The 20,078-nt window shown below is 34.9% G+C and overlaps 1 protein-coding gene across 9 annotated transcripts; it reads left to right on the top strand.

Annotated features, from left to right (window-relative positions):
- The first annotated feature begins 10,900 nt into the window (after positions 1–10,900).
- On the top strand, positions 10,901–19,843 carry LOC105793866 (histone-lysine N-methyltransferase ATXR7). Of its 9 annotated transcripts, none has more exons than XM_012622729.2 (19): positions 10,902–11,325; positions 11,521–11,635; positions 11,714–12,173; positions 12,256–12,372; positions 12,558–12,854; positions 12,938–13,282; positions 13,362–13,736; positions 13,904–14,422; positions 14,519–14,963; positions 15,051–15,203; positions 15,288–15,712; positions 15,799–15,921; positions 16,018–16,098; positions 16,217–16,270; positions 16,350–16,501; positions 16,671–16,714; positions 16,784–16,841; positions 18,058–18,189; positions 18,881–19,843. In XM_012622729.2, exons 1-16 carry the CDS (start codon positions 11,322–11,324, stop codon positions 16,690–16,692), a joined length of 3,687 nt encoding a protein of 1,228 aa, XP_012478183.1. In that variant the 5' UTR covers positions 10,902–11,321; the 3' UTR covers positions 16,693–16,714; positions 16,784–16,841; positions 18,058–18,189; positions 18,881–19,843. The 9 variants fall into 9 exon arrangements, with proteins under 9 accessions (XP_012478189.1, XP_012478183.1, XP_052484160.1 ...); XM_012622734.2 differs by having other exon boundaries at positions 10,903–11,325; positions 11,714–12,140; positions 16,671–16,710; XM_012622727.2 differs by having other exon boundaries at positions 10,903–11,325; positions 16,671–16,710.
- The last annotated feature ends 235 nt before the right edge of the window (positions 19,844–20,078 follow it).

Genomic DNA, 20,078 nt, shown 5'->3' with positions numbered 1-20,078 from the left:
AGTTTAACAAAAAAAGCATCTTTTGTATAGCAAAAAATTCAACCCTAAAATTGACAAAATTGCCTTTGGAGTGTATGGGTTGACTTGTGTTTGCATTGGACGTAAGACTACCCCTGCATTATTTTTTACCCTGTTAGGTAGCGTGTTGCAACATCCTAGCATTACTGTCACGACACCCTCAACAGTGGCAGACTCTTAGCCCTAGTGTCGGAATATACTGTTTTGAAACCTCATTCCCCTAAACCAAGTTTATAAATATAAAATAGGAATTACAGAATTAATATGAAAATATAATAAAGTTCGGTTAACTAATTTAGCTGAAAAAGTGGTTAATTAAGGCTCAAGGCGTAACGACTTGAAAGTTAGTGGTATTAGAAAATACGGTTTTGGGACTCTATTCCCGTAAACCAAACCTGTAAATATTTTTGTTAAATATTTACAGAGTTATATTATAGGTGAATTGAATCTTGGATAGGTAATTTTACCTAATTAGTGGTTAACTAAGGTTCAATGTAACACCCTCACTCGACCCGATCGCCAAATCTGGGTATGGAGGGTCACAAATGAACCTGATTTGAAATAAAGACGGAATTATAGATTTGGATGGAATTTATTAAATAATATATATCTTACACCATAATCTTTAAATTCAAATAAAAGATTACTATATCAGAATTTCGAACTTCTTAGTAAACTACTTAGCTACAATATATTTGACTCCAACGCGAAGCCTCTGAAGGTACTCCCTTCCTATGTGCAAGACACCATACTGACGTTGATTCTTGTTCCAACATTATCTGGCTTGGTCCCTCATCGAGTTCCTTATCCAACGAGCCCTTTATCATAGGCTAAAACATTTGTAAGTTCAAATGAACTTAGTGAGTTTCTTCATTACTACCCCTTCTTAGCTGGGAGTATTAATCTTTAAGTCTCTATTTTACTCAGACTTCCATGTCGTGCTTGAACTGGTGGGCTCTCATACACCTTCCACCTTTATTTATTGGTGGTTCGATCACTAATACCATAAGTTCCTGGTTGAGCTTATATCCCGACGATAGGGTTTTGGTGGTTACTAAATGTCTTGTTATCTTGGAAGATTCTAACTTTACCTACATGCTTATGAGTATGAATCATTGTTTCCCCTTAACTCGATTCTAAATTCTGAACTCTTGGAGCTTATCTAGATGTACCCCTATTGACCTTCTTACGATAGGGTTCAATTGTATACACTTTTCCCTCAATAGAACTATCAATATGCCGTTCTCAATAGAACTCTCTATGCTGCCATAATTGAGCTGTGGTCTTACACAATATACCCCATGTTTAATGTCCTGATGAACTTCATTGGTCGCAATAGTCGAGTAATGGTCTTACACCTCGTAATCCCCCTATTTACTGTCCCAATAGACTCTATTGGTTTCCATAGCCGAGCTATGGTCTAACACTTTATACCTCTTTGAGGTGTCATTCCGAAGGACTTTACCGTCGTCACGGTGTTGCCCAATTGAGCTTGTTGTTCTCCATTGCGGTGTTGCTTTATGAAACCTAAATATCATCGTTACGGCTTCGCCTTGAAGGACAAGTTGATATCATTCCTTTCTACATTTTACCTTGGTGCTCGAATACTGAAGTGTCCCCCCATAAGGTCCGAAGCTTCACTCATCATGGTTTGCACTAAGCAACCCCGTATGACGATATCGTAACGAAATTCAATTCTCCTATTCATCTGCCCATTCCTCCATTTTGCTATTCCTATACCTTTATGCTTGAACACCATAGTGTCCCCTCTGCAAGGCTCAGAGCTTCGCACATCATGATTTGCACTCAACAACACCATATAGCGGTATCCCATCAATACCTTACCCTCTGTACCCTACAATTTATAATCATACAAGCATAATAATATGATCATAAAAATATACTAACGTGGAGTACGCCAAATTTAGACATGTTTTACCGCAACCATTTTATGCATACTTACACTTATGCATATACTTAATTTCCCATTACCCTTATGCATACCTAGCATTTTCAGATGGTAGGGATCATACATCATCTTAGATATGAAGTTTAGAAACTCATCTGATACTTCTTTACCTCACTAGCTTAGCTTCTCCAAATGCCAGAGCTTCTATTCTCCTGGCAGCTAAGCAATATAACCAAAATCATGAGTTAAACTTAGTATTTTTTAGCTTAAAACTCTGTTTTCCAGAAATATGCAGAACCCCTAAAATGATTATGAAAACCCTTAACTTTTTTTTCTAAATCTTACGCACACTGAAGGAATTAGACCTTACTAGTTTACTAGATTCTCTACTTTTCCAACTAATCCTCACGATCACCGCAACATGCAGAGCTTACTGTAATTATTTATTCTTCAGAGCAACCAAGGAAGAAGATGAAGAAGAGAAGAAAATGAAATAGAATTGAGAAGAACTCTCATTGAGAAGTCATTTCCTAGCTATTTATAGCCCTCCACGCGTAATTTTCAACCCTATAGAAACCATCTATTGGTAATAATTTTGTCTCCTGGTTTTAATCTAACCAAACCAGAATTGGATCCCAACTATGTCCAATTTAGTTACTGACCTTTCTTGGTTTTCCAGTAGAGGCCTCCAACTTATGGCTTCTTTCCATTTAACCCTTAACTGTCCCTAGTTTATGGATTTAAAGGAAACTGATGTGATAACTCTCCCATAAAAAAAAATTTTCCGCATCGAAATTTCCTTTATTGGTTAGTCCAAAGGGAAGATTTTAGAGGAACTATTCCTCATCTTTGGCCTCACATAATTCATTGAAGTTACTTCTTTTCGATCTTATGGGGACCTTCAACTTGGTTTCCCTTTCATACTTTCACTTTCTACGTGCTCCATCCGATTTGTAGATTTCTCAACACTTAACGGAATATATATACTGAATCATCTAAGGTTATTAGACTACTCCTGTCACATCCCAAAAATCGGGTTAGTAGAAATTAGGTTAATGAACCGAGAGTGGTCACAATTGATTTTTTATTTAGATAATCTTTTGCTCATTTGATAATAAATAAATATCAATTATAATAATTGAGTAGTGGTGGAGTTATCCTTAATGATCTAAGTTCGAATCCCTTCCTTCTCATTAATTTCTTTTTTGTGCAAATTTGTTTTAAACCCTTAGCAAAAATCATCCTATGTTTTAATTATTTTCTTGTTAAAATGATCATAAGGAAGTGAAATGGCCTAGTGGTTAAGAGTTTAAAAAGTTTCCTAATGGTTTTAGGTTCAAGTCTCATTATCTCATATTTTAATTTAATTTTTTTTGTGATTTTTCTCATATGCTTAAAGCCCTTGCCGTCCAACCTAGCTTGCCATAAGAGGGGAATATTCTTTCCTTTTATTTTGGTCAACATATCATAATTGTGGAGACCATGATCCCCTTTTCACTCCTTTGTCCCCTTAACTTGCCAATTTCTCCATTTTTGCCTTAAGAATGTTTCATTGAACCAAGACAAGGTTGACCACATTTTTTCCATTCATCCTCTCACTCTCCTCCCCTCATTGCTGCACCACCCATTTCTCCTCCCTATTTCCTCTTTTTTTTTCCCTCTTTTGATTAGCTCTCAACCTCTCTTTTTGTTTTCTTTTTCTTTTTCTCCCACCATTCCTAGCTTTGCACCACCGTCACCTTACCACCTCACCATCACCTTGCCACCTCTCTATAATGGTATTTTTATGCTATTGTACATAGTCGTTCAAGTAATAAGTAAGTAAAATGAGTTATCGTCTCCATAAGGACTATGTATGTTAATCGATTAATTAAAAAAATTATAAGTTCACAATTTGATATAAAAACTCAATAATTTGAATGGTATGTTTAAACTAAGTGAAATAAACTAGATGCAAAGATTGATCCCTAATGCAATTTTAATCTAAATGCTAATTATTTAAATGTATGAATGAATGGATTTAACAAAAAAAAAATTAACATAAAATAGGCTAGGATAATTATATTAATCAACTCAATTCATTTTTATCATGCTTAACAGTGTTTGAAAAATATTCAATGGCAACTCGACCTTTCATGAGTTTGGAAACCAAATTAAGTCCTCTTGGAATATTTTACTTAGTGAAATATGTATTTTACTGATCATATTAAACTAAAGGTTTCTTAGTATTTATGCGAGGTAACAGGGTCATTTACGTTTGAAACAGTTTAATCACATAAACCTAAAAACTATGCAAGATAATAAAGCTAACTAAAGATATTATGAACCTCTAATTTAGTTGGGTTTAATGATCTAAATTGAGCATTGCAGTTTTCAATTATGTGTACTAGCCGTCGTCTGGTTAGGATCACTCAGCTAATCTGATTGCATCCAATCACGTATGAATGAAATACATCTTGGTTTTAATTGAAAACTTGATTGATTGAGGCACAAACACGTTAAACATGAATCAAAAAAATATTATTGAATGAACATAATCATCCTAGCAAACAGAGTTAAGCTAAAATTGTTGATGTCAATAACAATAAACACATAGCAAACATAATTAAGTTAAATAAAAAGAAGCAAAGAGTAAACTCTAATTCAGTTTAGTAGCCTTTCAGATCTTTCTGACTGATGTGTTCCTCCGTTCTGTTCATTGCTCCTCTGCTAAGGGTTCCTCAAGGTGGCCGACCAAGAGATGGTCTTGACAAGGCTTTTGTTGGCTAAAGAATGGAAAGGAAGATGGAACGGTTATACAAGGGAAAACAAAAGGGAAATAAAATTGAGATAGTGGGATGAGGGATGCTTTGAAAGATGAAAGGTGTTTGGTATTTATAAGTGAAGGTAAGGGTGAAGTTTACTAAAAATAAAATTTGAAATTCCTCCTTTTTCTCACATGCTTGGCCGGCCACCAATTGAGGAAAAGGGGGTGACTTGGTTCCTTTATTTTGAATTCAAATCTTTGCTATTAATAGCCATAAGGTGGACGGTTTCAAAGGGTGAACTTCTGTGTTGATTTATACCATCTTTCCAACTGTAGGGACCTTCAACAAAATATCCCAAAGCTTATTTTTAGGTAGCCATTTGCTTGTGTCGAAATTAGGCTTCAATTCCTCATTACTGGATGGTTTCTTAGTCCAATAAATAATCTGACTTGTCCATTATGTAGTACACTTTTACTGGGTCAAATTAACATCCTTATGACCTAATTTTTCATGGTTTTGTCATTCAAATAGAGTGGGTATGTGCATGTCCATGCAACATTTATATTAATATCATCTTCTTTGGTCCTTCTGCATAGTGAAAATTCACATATTAATAATTAACATGAAATAATATAAATTATGCACAAAAATCATGTAATAAAGCATAATTTCACATACTTTATAAATTCATGTCCAATATTAATATTTAAGTAAAATTCACTTAATTCAATAACAATTACTCAAGATTAACATATTTATTAAGTCATAAGGTGGTAAAAATATATAGAAAAATCCTATATAATTTCGATTTTACACTCTCCCCTTTCATTTTTATCCAAACGCCGCCTCAATCGCCGTCCTCCACCACCATGGCAACCACTGCACAACTTCTCCCTTTTTATTATTTTATTTTATCTTCCAATTTATCTTCTTTTAAGAGAGTGATTGAACCCATATTCTTTCCTTCTCCTCTTCCGAATCATTGCCTCTATCGTCGGACTGCCATCATCGTCGTCGTCGTCACCACTGCCTACGGTGGAGATCCTTTCTCTTTTTCTTCTTTATTTTGAATGTTCATTACTTTTTTATATAATCAAAGATTATGCACTAGATATTTTGTTTAATACCTAATTTTAAACTCTATTTTTCTTGGGCTTATTTTCAAAAACTCCTCATTTTAGATAATTATTTCCCCTCCGATTCTTGATCGTTACGATCCGTCGAACCTTTTATTCCAACATAGTATGTATAAGAGTAAGGGTTGTGAATAAATGTTTTTCTTCCCTTGGTCGAATGCTTTAGAGGGCCTTAGTAAATTATTTTCCTTGTGTATTAACATCTATTATGTCATGTATTGTTGAAGGGCCGATCGATATAAACTTGAGAGACTACTAAACGTTGGGATTTAAGTCACTTATCTGAGAGATTATTTTAAGGGTAAGTGATAATGGAAAAATCGACACTATTGTATAACCTTATTGATGATCGTTATTAACGTAAGATTACTATTGTTGATTGAATCGGCAATCTAATTGTTAGATCCACGAGTGGGCATTTTTAGAGATTTGTTGCCCATTGGATCTACAATCAGGTGTGGGTTTTAACACTAAACTAAATTAAGCATTTGTTTTATATTGATAAAAATGTTGTTATTTAAATAATATTATTGATAAGGATACTTTATATATCTATAAAGAGAGATAAACCATTGATATGGATTTTGTCAAGTAAGTATTTCCCTATACCGTATATGTTGTGAAAAACATGTTGTGTGATATTAATGCTTATTATTAATTTGAAAAATATGTACATCTCACTATCATGTTATGTGATTATATGTCATACGTAATGTTTGCATGAAAATAAATCGTGAAATTTTGGTACCATGCGTACACATGAGATTTGCATGTTAAACATACCTATATGATTTGAGTGATTTTGGCCATATCACATGCATGGGATGAGATATATGAAAGGTGGAAGTATGTGGCAGTTTATTTACATTAATGTGACACTGTTCATGATTTTGATTATGTGGCAGTATATTTGCGATTTTTGTGGCTTGTACACGATATTGATTATTGGCAGTTTATCTGCGATTTTAGTGACACTGTTTACAATTTGGTGTTGGATGGACGAGTTCTAGAGAACTCAGTTTTGGTGTGTAGATTTCATATGATTATTATAATTGTATAATGTGTATGTTTATATGTATGTGATTGTGTTTATGTTAATCTTACACTGAGCTTTCTAGCTCATCCCTTTAGTTTTTTGATTTTACAGATAACCTCGAGGTTAGGATTCGATGACGGCATTTGGAGTAGTTTCTCGAAAATCTTTTTAAATTAAAGTAATTAAATTTTATTTTGATCTTTTGGGTTTGTAATAAGTTTGAGTATGGACTATGGCATGGGATTTTATTAATGGGGTTTTTCATTCTGATTTTCATAAATTGCTTGCATGACATTAAGTTTTAAAAAAAAATGTATAAATTAGTATTTGATAAGATTTTGCTTGAAACTCGATTTTTAAAATAGAATCATACACATTTTTCCACTACATTTCAAACCGAGTTTATAATAAAATTAGACTTAGTTTTCAAAATTATTAATGTTTACAAATGAGTTTTCTAAAGACATTTGATTTATGAAGTTAATATGTTCTTATTTCGAAATAATGATGAATAACCAAGTTCTCCATTTTTGAATAAGAAGACAAATGATTTAGAAGTATGATTAAAAATTCAAATAGTTTTGAATAAATGATTGAATGTTTGCAATTGATATATTATTTATTTCGATTCTGAAATTTGCATGGTTTTTATGGAATTAAAATAAAAGCTTTATTTCATTTGTTTTGAATTGATAAGCCAATTTTTTTTTTTTTAAATTTCAAAAGTTTATTTGGGTCATTTTCGTGGACAAATGGTTTTTGAAATGATATTGAAAATAAAGTTGAACATTCGATTTTACTAGTTTTGAATGAACTATGCAAATGGTTTAAAAAAAGTACATTTGCAATCAAGATCAAGAAAAGTTTCTTTGTGCCATTTCGGTAGCCAATGTAGCTTTCTGAATTCGGCAATAACAACTGGCCTGGGTTTAGGGTGTTACAACTTTGTTACTAGAATACTCTCATCCATATAATATCCTTGCATTCCTAATTTGGTGGATGCTTTGAGACAAATTCCGCTTGACTGACGTCTTCTCAATTTTTAACTTTTGTGGATATTCCTCTCTATTAACCACAAAATGTTTCCATTGCTACCTTGGCGGAATACCATAGCTACTACTTTATTTTAATATTATTGCATGGTCTGCATTATGATAGGAAAGATGTATGAAAATTTTGATAATAAAATTTTACCGATTTCATTTTTAATTGTTAGTAATGACCAAATTGCATAAAGTGAAAAGGTTGAATTCTAGTAGCTAGAATGATTAAATAGTTATGAAATTCAAAATTTGAGGTCCTTAAAAGGTAAATAGACCATTAAGAGAAGTTAGTAGATATTTATGATGATTCATCCATGGAAATTTAAGAAAAGAAAAGGACTAAATTGGAAAAAGGGAAAAAATAACCTAATCTATCTATTTTGGGGATCAATTTGCAAACCCTAGTTAAGAGAGAGAAATTCAAGCAATTTTTCATCATCTTCCCTAAATTTTCTATGGAAACCCTAGTTAAGAGAGAGAAATTCAAGCAATCTTAATTGGGTAAGTAATCATGTCCCGTTTTTAGTAATTTTTACATTTCCGAGATCGTAATAACCTAATCTATCTATTTTGGGGATCAATTTGGAAAGTTATCAAATTATTAAAATTTTTCCATGGATGAGTATGCTGAAATTTTGAAATTTATGGTAGAAAATGAAAGGTTGTTGATAGATAAACAACTTTTGTAAAGGAAATTTTTATGAAATTGTGATTTAGGGACTAAATTGAAAAGATGTAAAATTTATGGAAAATTTCTGATTTTTGTGAAATACATGGACTGTTATTGTTATATGAAAAATTTGGCTAGGCTTGGAATAAGGATTAAAATGCATGAATTTCATTTTTCCAAGCCTAGGGATGAAATTAGAATTAATTAAAAGTATAGGGGCAAAATGATACTTTTGCCTAAAATGTGAATTTGATTGAATTGAATATGAATTTCATTAAATTGAGTTAAATTTACTCGAATAGATCCGGATAGGCCTAGTACGAAATTGGATCGAGGAAAACAGAAAGTATCGGATTAGTAGATTTCCGTATACGAGCAAATGACGAGGTAAGTTCGTGTAACTAAATTATGTATATTAATATGTTTGAATTGAATGTTGTATATGTGAATTGTCTAAATGTCTTATGTATGAAATTAATCACATGTCCGATAGCCCGATAAGTAATAAGTCCCTGTTTGAATAAATGAAATTCGAAGGATACACGATTTCCCATATTGGTTGTGGTCCTGCATATGTTGCGGACACTCCATAGCTCGAAAGAGCACCCTGTTATAAGCCCTCTTGAGCTTCCCGTTACATGGTTCCAGTTCATGTGAGCATCCCGATCAGTATTGATCCTGCATGTGTTGCGGACATACCGTAACTCTTTATGAGTGTCCCGATATATGGCTCTTAATGAGCTTCCTGATATGGCTCGCCTGAACTTCCTGATATATGGCTATCCGAAGCTTCCTAATAATAGCTCTTCGGGGTTGCCTGTTAAGCTCACATTAGTTTTCTGTTTTAAACTCTTATGAGTTTCCTGTTATAGCCCGGATAAGCTTCCTGTTACATGGCTCACATGAGCTTCCTGTTATATGGCTCGAGAGAGTGCTTCTTGATTTTGTTCTCTAATGAGTACCCCTGAATATGAATTGACGGATTACAATTTTTTACACTTTAAGTGTACTACATGCGTGTCCATCGATATTTCAAATAAATTTAACGGGTAAAGTTCTGATATGGGCTAAACTAAACTTGAGACGATTTGTTATGAAATGTACATGTTATATAGAAATATGATAAGAAAAGTATATGGATATGAAAGTTATTAAATGATGAGCTCATCCATATTTCTTGACAATTATGTGAATTACAATGACTAACATGTTTGATAAAGTTGGGTGTTTAGCCTATCAGCCAAATTTCTTGGATGCATTTTGTATGTTTACTTTAGTGAAAATGAATGGTAAGTTAAATTTCCAGTTATACGAACTTACTAAGTATTAAATGCTTACTCGATTTTTCTTTTCTTTTTTTTATAGTACTCGGAAGCTCGTGGAGGTTAGAACTTGGTCGGAGACATGTCACACTATCCTTTGGGCTTCTCGGTATATAAATTAAGCTAACTTTTGGTAAAATGGCATGTATAAGCTAAGTTAGGCATAATGATGAAATATTTTGGTTGTAACTAGCCATTGGAATGGCTAGTGTAAGACATATTTTGATGAAATTATATAAAGCTTTATCAAGTTTGATGTGTGATAAAATGGTGAGATGATGGGGAGTATACAAACCTATTGATGAATGATTTTGAATTAGCATAATTGATAAAGTATGCTTATAAGCATAAATGTGTTTTTGGTAAGTTTAAACACTTGCACATAATATGTCATGTATAAAACTTGGTATTGGCATTGATTTGAGGGTTATGAATTGACTTGTGAATTGTTTAGATGATGCTGTAGGTGAAAGGCAAATGGGGTGAGAAAAGTGGCCTGAAAATGACCTATTTTTGGTCCACACGGGCAGAGACACGGACGAGTGTCTCAACCGTGTGTGACACATGACCATGCGCACGGACATGTGGTTTAGCCGTGTGTTCCCTGCATTTAATTTTCGAAAATTAAAGGATTCTCCCTTCTACCGATGCCAACAGATGTCCTTCATACATTGATGGACTTCAATGGTTCCTTACCATTCATTAAATTTCCCTATAACTCCTCACGTACTCCTTTAACTATAAATAAACCAGAACGTTGAAGGGAAATTCACAACTTCACAAATATTTTGCTTGATCAGCACTTCCATATTTATTTTAAATTTTATTTTTGAGATTTGTAACTATTTCTTTTAATAATTTCAACTCCATAATTGCGTGGATTATTGACTTTTGATGTAATCGTATTGCTTCAAAGTTCATATATCCATTCATCGGCCGAAAGCGAGCCCAATAAATGAGAGGGAGAGGCCTGAAATAAACCCAAGAATAAAAGACGAAGAAAAATGGCTTGAAATTAAAATAGGGAAATAGCAGCCGGCATCTCACACGATTGCGAATGCCACTGCCATATATGAAGAACAATAAATACAAAAAAGCTCAAGGAGCGGAGCGAGTCAGAAGTGAGACTCACTTATAAGAGAGAGAGAGAGAGAGAGAGGGGGGGAGGGAGAGAGGTGAACTTAATTTTGCTTTCGTCTACTTTGTAATTTTGTAAACCCCAGAAAAGAAAGAAAAAATAAACTACTATAGGAAGAGGCCAAATTAGTCGTGAATACAAGAGCCGGTGGCGATTATGGTTTTCCCCTAATTGGGAAAATTTCTTTCTATCGAAATCCGTACTACTCTATTGGATTTGGAACCAACTACCGGCAGAGTTTTGCAGATTACCGTGAGGATTGGATTGCATTGCATTGGATTGGATTGGATTGGATTGGATTGATGGGTATGCAATAGGGTTTCAACTGTGTATGTATGTGTACGGATACTAGATTACTATGATATATGCCTTTTTCTTTCATCTTGGAAATTTGGGCGCTACTATTCGCAGATGCAACATAATTAGATCAGTTTTCTTTTTTTATTAGTTAATAATACATTTATGAGAATTGAGGTTAGTTAGATTTGAATTTTGATTCAGGTCTGCCCATGGTTTCCTCAACATCCCCTATTGACGAATATGATCACCCTAATTTTTCCAGAAAGCGCCTTAAAGTTTCGGATCTCTCTGCTGATTTTGCATCTTCAAATCGCGGGTATAATTATTAATATACGGTTTTTTGGTTGATGACGCTTTTATTTACATTTTTTTAATCGTATTCATGATTTGACAGTGAAGAACAATTTGCAACGGAGATGAGTTGCCAGTCTAATGGAAATAGCAGTGGTATTTCTCAATCTTGTAACGGCGGTGGATCTTCATGCGACAAGAGTTACTCTAGCTATGCGCCATCATCTTCTTCGTATGTGAGTGGATGGATGTATGTCAATGACCACGGCCAGATGTGTGGTCCTTATATCCAGCAGCAGTTATACGAAGGCTTGTCTACTGGTTTCCTGCCGGATGAGCTCCCTGTTTATCCTGTAGTCAATGGGGCTTTGATCAATCCTGTTCCCCTAAAGTACTTTAGGCAGTTCCCTGATCATGTTGCTACTGGGTTTCTATATCTCACTTCACCCACAGCTTCCAATTATTTAAAATCTTCATTTACAAATGTCCAACACACTCCTTCCCCTTCGCCTTCTCAATTCAACTGCAATGTAAGTTCCGAAGCATTTAGCTTTGTATTGCAGGTATTATTGTCCCCCCCCCCCCTCTGGTTTCCCCTTTTTCTCCTAAGGTGCCTTTGGATGATTTTCACCTTTTTTGTTCCAGTCAGGTGAAGATGAATGTTGGTTGTTTGAAGATGATGAGAGTAGGAAACATGGGCCCCATTCTCTTTTACAATTGTATTCCTGGCATCGCTGTGGGTATCTTGCAGATTCCATTATGGTAAGCCGTAAGCCTTGAAATTCTCAAGTCATGATTCATCACTGCAGGAACTGTTCATTTGTATCAACTGTAGGGTCCTATGAACTCTTTCGAAACTTGTGTAGGTATTGTGGCTGGCATGATGTATCTAAGCTTTACTGAGTCTTGCTTCTTATATCCTTTTCTTTTAATTTATTGTCTTGCAGATTTATCATACTGATGACAGGTTTCGCCCCACCCAATTGCTGTCTGTTTTAAATGCTTGGAAAGGTGGTCAGTATGTTGCTGAAAATGAACAGGAGTTATCAGTGAACTTCATATCGGCAATTTCTGAAGAAGTTTCTTCTGATCTGCATTCTCGAATTATGAAAGCAGCTCGTAGGGTTATGCTAGATGAAATAATCAGCACTATGATCTCAGAGTTTGTTGCTGCAATAAAATCTCAGAGACCTCTAATGGTTGAATCATACAACCAGGATGCTAAAAGTTCTGATGGGAAACTGGTAATGTATGCAATCACTCAAAAAAAAGAAAGAAAAAACTTATGTTTATTTTTCTTAAAATCTGAAGCTCCTTTGCCATACAGATTAAAAATACCATGGAAAGAAGTATACATTGTACTTCCAAGTTTGGCACAGCGACCTCCGATGGTGTATCTAATTTTTCCATCCAAGAATCTACACATTTTGATGCAAGTCTAAAATCTGTTGGAAGCCTTGAAAACTTTTGGGGTTCTTATACAGTTGTTTGTAAGATGCTTTTTGAGTATTGCATGCAAGTTACGTGGAATGCTGTCTTTTATGATAGTATGGTTGAATATTTGTCTTCGTGGAGAAAAGGAAAACTTTGGTATGGTCAGCCTAATGTTCTGGCATCTGCTAGTGGCTCCATTGGTCATGGCAAGGAGACTGAAAATATAAAAGCTACAACTGTAAGTAAAGTCTATGTTAAACTCTATGTGTGTAAACAGTATGTAATGACCTTGAATCTAATGTTTTATGGTTTTATAGCTCTTCTCTAGGATGGAATTGACGGCTTATGATATTGAGAGCCCACCTGGTTATGAACTAGAAACAGTTTCTGTAGGTAACCAGGCAGAAGAGACATATATATCTCAATCTGCGGTGCAGGAAATTTTATCCAAACAGAACAGTTCATTGCACAATAGTGGCCTTTATGGTGGAATACAATGTATTCTGGAAGGTGTTGGAAATGAGCTCCATTCTTCTGTGATGGTGTTTATGGCCGATTATCTTGACGGTCTTGTTAAAAGTGAAGCCAAAATAGTGATTGATCTGGAAAATGATAAAAAATTGAATGAAACTCCTGATGAAGAGGCAGCAGAGAAATCAGTCTGTTTGTCAGTAGATGATGAATTGAAAGAGGTACTAAAAGTATATCCTGTTAGTTCTTCATTTTATTTCAATATACTTTAAACGCTGTTCTAGCGAGACTAGGTTAGCTCTTTCCCATTATAGCTCAATATGTGCTTATGCATAGCACATGAGGATCATATCTTTCTTAAATTTAAACAATTATTTTTCTTTTACAGCTGCAAGACACAGTTGGATCTTCCGATCAGTGCCATCTTGCTTCGGAGGTTGATAATTCAGATGATTCTGAAGAGAAAAAAAATGTTTCGAACAGAATGTCAGATTTATCTTGCAATCTACAAAACTCAGTACAATCAAAGAAACCTGTTTGTCAATCCATATCTGAAAATAATTATGCTTCAAGGCAGGAAACTTTTATGGCCGAGGCATTTAAGAGATTGTTTGGAAAGGTTGGGGATGTAAGTAATGAACAAGAAGTTAACGAGCCACCACCTCCGGGTCTTGAGGTTAAATCTGGGACTCTTGTTCCATCACACAATTGTAAATTTCGTCCCTTAACGTCAGTTGGGTGCAGCCCTAAGATTGGAGAATATGTTGCCATGGCAATGTGTCGGCAGAAGCTCCATGATGATGTCCTAAGAGAGTGGAAATCATCATTTGCTGGTGATGCTAGTCTTTATCAGTTTCTTATATTAAGGTCTAGTTCGAAGAAACACTGCAAGGCTGATGGCAAAGAGGTATTGTTCACTACTTTGTACTTTCTATTCCAACAACTCACCCCCAGGTTTTGATATTGGGTTTAATATTTTGTTCACACTTTTAATTTGCCTCAGGCAAAGACATTTAGTGAAGATAGAAAAAATCTTGCTGGTTTTTCTGCCTCACGTGATAAGCCCAGGGACGGGTCAAGGAAGTCTCTCAGTTCAGGCTCCTCAGATATATCTTTAGTGACTGGTACATGTACGTATTACCGAAAGAAAAAGTTGGTTCATAAGAAGGTAGGATCTTCCCTGTCCACGATTATCAATGGGTCACGGGATCAACCTGTTGAAAGGCCTCGGACGAAAAGGCCTTCCAAGAATTTGTTGGATCATGCAGATCAAAAACTAAGTGCAGCCACTTCTAAAAAGGGTGGGACAAATAAAAGTATGTCTCAATCATCTAATATTTCTAGGTCATCGAAAATCATAGCTAAGAATAGTTTGCCCAATGATCACTCATTACCCAAGAGTGCAATTGGTCGAAAAACATCAAAGGGTGCTGCTGCTGCTGTTCGAAGTATGTTGTTTTTTCTTCTAATAATTTCTTTATATTGAAGAAGATGATAATGAACTTAGAATTGGTAATGGTTATTAACTTATGCAGAAAATTTGATTGGAGAAGGTGCTATTAAAGTCGGCAGGGAAAGAGCGTCAACCTTTCAGAATTGCGACGTTGAGAAGATTGCTCGCAAGAGTAACCATACTGTTGGAAGTGAAGGAGAAGTTACTAATGATTCCTCCAAGAAGACACTGAAAGGTTTTTCTTCCGTTTATTCCTTGTTGTTTTATCTCAGATAATTGCATATCTTAAAGCTTTCTTGATTTCTGTTATTGTCTTCAGCAAAGAAGGTATCAGGGGTAAAAAGAAAGCAATTAAATTATGATGAGTGTCCATCACCTTCAATCAAGGTACAGAAAGTTGCTAGTTGTGGTAGCAAGAGTTCTTCTTCTAGAGGGGTTGCAGATCAAAAGAGCCGCACAGTTAGATCCAGGACAGCAAATCCCTGTCCGAGATCTGATGGATGTGCGCGAACTTCAATTAATGGCTGGGAGTGGCATAAATGGTCACTCAACGCAAGTCCTGCTGAAAGAGCTCGTGTTAGAGGAGTTCAGTGTATTCAAATGAAGTATTCAGGTCCAGAGGTTAATAGTATGACACACTTGTCAAACAGTAAAGGTCTTTCTGCTAGAACTAACAGAGTAAAGCTGCGCAATCTTCTAGCTGCTGTAGAGGGTGCTGATCTCTTGAAAGCTACACAGTTGAAGGTGATTTTTAACATGTTATTTGAATATCATGGTTTTGAAATGTCTTGGTCTGACATTGTTCGTTTTAAATTTACTTCATTTCCCAGGCAAGGAAAAAGCGTCTACGTTTTCAGCGAAGCAAGATACATGATTGGGGTCTTGTTGCACTTGAGCCAATTGAGGCTGAGGACTTTGTCATTGAATATGTTGGAGAGTTAATCCGTCCGAGGGTAAGTTTGACTTGTATGTTTTCCTATTTAGTCTAATTTCTCGCAATTTCTCTTCCTTTCACAAATGACCATTGAATATGCTTCCAAATGTTATAGATTTCAGATATACGTGAACACTATTATGAGAAGATGGGAATTGGTAGCAGTTATCTTTTTAGACTTGATGACGGATATGTAGTAAGTATATCAAACTTTTAATGTGTGCTTCTTGATTTAAGCTGAGTTATGGGTGGAGTATCCTCTCTTGCTTTTGGGGCAATCTTTTTGACTTCACATTTACTCCATCGACGTATAGGTTGATGCTACAAAGCGTGGTGGGATTGCTAGATTTATAAATCATTCTTGTGAGGTATGTGAAGATGTAGCTCTGTTCATTTTTGCTACTCATGATTGATTGGTGCTGCTAAATTGGAATACTTGAATTGCAGCCTAATTGTTACACGAAAGTTATTAGTGTAGAAGGCCAAAAGAAGATATTCATTTATGCAAAACGACACATAGCTGCTGGTGAAGAAGTTACTTATAACTACAAATTTCCTCTAGAGGAGAAAAAAATTCCCTGCAACTGTGGTTCAAAGAAGTAAGATGCAATTGGATTTATATGACTGTTCATTTATTTGTGATCTTGCATTGATTTTCTTGCTTTCTAAGGAAAAACTTATCAGTATATGAAAATAAATCAGAGTATTAGACATACTACCAGCTATTCACTGCCCACTTTTTGTCTAACTATTCTTGCTCTTGTTCAGGTGTCGTGGATCTTTAAACTAGCATGCATACTTTTAATATGTAGGTGGGCGAAAATTGTTACTTTTGTTATTCAGATTTCTGTTTTCTTATCTATCATATTTTTCTTGTGTAGGCCATCCCCTTGATTTCTTACTCATTTTGAGTTGTCAGCACCAATTTGAAGCCACAGGGTATGCAATTGTGTTGGTTGTTTTGAATATGTGTGTGTGTGTTTAGTAAGATTTTATTTATCCAAAGAAACATGGAAGGTCCTGCTACACGGCTACTCAAAGGTTAAACAGTACTAGAACCTACAGAAACCATTCAGGAATGTTAACGAAGGTTAATAGGCCAAAAATAGAAGTAGAAGTATGGGGAAAAGGACATATTTATGTCACAAGGTTCTTCACTGAGCTTACAGCTGTTGCATAATTTGGGCTCTATAGAGTTTCTATATGATAATGTGCTCAAGCCATATTCTTTTAGGACCCAACCTGATGAAGCCCATGGTTTTGCCTCATCGGAAATTGAGAAGAAAAGAAAAAGGATATATGAAGAAAAACATCTGGGACAAGGCAAAGTAACTCTTTGCCAACATTAGTAATAAGACAACCTTGTGAATCTGTTGGTCAGAGGAAACATGTTGCTGTCTTTTCAAGGCTGCCTAGGGTGGAATATTGGGGGTGGGTTGAGAGAGACACAAAGGGGAGCCAGTTATAAGACTTGGTCATTTAAATGATGAAAGGAGAAAGAGAACAAGATATAAAAACAAAAGAAAATGGTTTTATACTTTTATTAATTTATTATTTTCAGTGTTTATATATGTTCTTGCATCTTGAGCTTAGTTTTTCCATGTCAACAATTATTCTAATAAGACATGTCCTCAATAAGCATGGGAAGTTATATGAACATTCCCGTCTAGCGTCAAAATTTTATCCTTCCCATTAGGCACTGCAGTCATGGTTGTATTATTATGGAATGCCTGTTGTGGCTGATGGACATGATGGTTAGAAGATTTATTTGTTTAATAAAAATGCCTTCTCTATTTGTCCTGTCCTGTCCTGTTTTGGAGAATATTTTGGAGGCTATGTCGCATCAATTCTTCAATTTCCTTGAAGTACCCCTACTGAATACATAACCTATTGGCTTTGGTATGAAGGTTCAACCTTCAAAATGTCGAAGATCTTAGGGAAGGGGAAAAAGAGAGAACCTGGTTGTGTGGGGCACATATCTAAACGCCGAACTTACTCTGAGGTTGGGTCAAGTAACATAGTATTAAGGGAAGGAGTGCAGACAGTTTTTATATTTTATTTAACTATTATTTATTTTTAATGATGCATTAATCGAATTGTACTTGTTATTTCAACTTACAAGTTCTTTATGTCCTTCATTTGTGATTAAATGCAGCTTGAACATGCTCAGTGGTAGAGAAGCTTGGAGTGGGTCCTTTTAAACATTTGCAATTCCAACCTGGAGTGTACTACCAGAAGATTTGGAAGTGAATTCACCAATATGAGTTTTGGCAGAGCACTTGACAGGGTATATCGGCATTGTTTCTCTTACTGAACGATTTACTGAATTTAGATATATTTGACAGTCACTTTTACATTTTAATTTATAGAAACCAAATTTTAGATATTGGTTCCATACTTAATTGTCATGAGAAAATTAGTTCCACTGGTTCCTTGTGGTTGAGGGCTTTGGGTGATCTAAAGCTTCATATTTGACATCTTTGATTTTATCTGTGGCATTTAAGTTATCTTTGCTAAGAATAATAATAATGGTATCCCCTCTATGTTATTCGAACTTGAACTTGAGTGTCGGGTACATGTATGTGTCTGACAGAGATATAGTAAAAAATTTGAAAAGGTTTTACTTACGTGCTGGACACGAGTGTTAGACAAGGATTTTTCCAAAAAAAAATGAAGAGTCCTAGCAACATAGTATCTACCTGGCTGCAATCAATTTCAACCTTGATTGGGGATTCCTCTGGTTTAGGGATTTTGAGCTTCATCTTTGTGAAAGTGATTTTAGCGCTCTCTACAAAAATGTGAAAATGAACTTGGAGCATCCCTTTAACGTTAGAGTGCTGTCTCAAGTGCAGAGCTTCTTTTAAGATTATTCTTTGGGCAATTCTGAACCTGCTGCATCTTTAACATGCAATTGCATTCATTAAGAAACCGATGACTAATATTTGGCATGAATTGTGAACAATGGATGGACGTTTCAGGTTGTGGGCAAAGTTATTTCAAATAGAAGCAGCTGATGTCATAAAGACCTTTTCTCATGAAGACGAATTACTTATCCGTGTCCATCGTTGTTGTATATAACACTCTAGCAGATGAGTTCCTTCTCTTAGAATCTGTAATCAGTTTATTGTTGTCTTGCCGCGTCATATTTTTGGAATATAAATGTTTTTTTACAAACCTGAATTTATCATATTAACCATATCTATATCTATATATATATTTTACTAAAAGACCTTTTGAAGGCACTTATTGCACTATAACCTTTATATTTTTGAAGGCACAAGGCGCAAAAAAGCCCTCACTTTAGTGAAGTAAAATGTAGACTGTATGTTTGTGTATTGTATTTTTTTTTGTATATATACTTATAATATGCTTAAGATGAATAATTACGATAATCTAAAGATTGTTCCAATTTAGTTTTAGGACAGAAAATTGTTTTATTTTTGTTGGCCAATATGATTTGCTTATGGTACCATGTTTTTGTAGAGTATTTTGATATTGAGAAGTAAATAAGAGATTTGTATATATATATCCTTTCTTACAAAATAAAATATACATCTAATGGGAAAAGGGGAAAAAAAATTAAAGAAAGGTGGGTATTTTTTTTCATTTTCATTTTTTGGGTTACAAAAACATATGTCTAAGTTTGTGATTAATCATGTCTGACACTAAGATGCATCGGTTAGGTGACTTTAGACGAAGCAGGGCTTGACAACATTGGTTTGAGCTGCTTCCTACCTTCAACAGCAGACAAATCAAGTCCACGGGGAATTTTTATTCACGCATCCGTTGAGAAGATGCCATATTTTACATGGATTTTTACACTAGAACCATTTATGTCTCAACTTTAATCGTTGGTCCTCAGTTAAAATATTCCCAATGACTTGTATTCATCGGATCTTCATTAGACAGTAATAAATTAAGTTACATAGAAAGTTTTCAAAGTTGGAGGCAATGCGATGGATTAGAGGATGAGTGTTCACCTACGGGGCATTTCGATAAAGTTCCTTTCCATCCTTTATTTATTAATTATACATTCTTTCTTTTCACTGTAATTATGTTGGTTGCAGGGTTGGATAAGACCTATCTGGCGTAGGAAAACGTATATTATTGCCTCTGGTATGTCCCTTTCTCTCTCTCCTAGTTCAATCCTACAATTTACACTTTTGATACAAGCAA

The sequence above is a fragment of the Gossypium raimondii genome, chromosome 3 (assembly GCF_025698545.1).
Source record: "Gossypium raimondii isolate GPD5lz chromosome 3, ASM2569854v1, whole genome shotgun sequence".
NCBI lineage: Eukaryota > Viridiplantae > Streptophyta > Magnoliopsida > Malvales > Malvaceae > Gossypium > Gossypium raimondii.
This window is presented reverse-complemented; position numbering and strand designations above follow the sequence as displayed.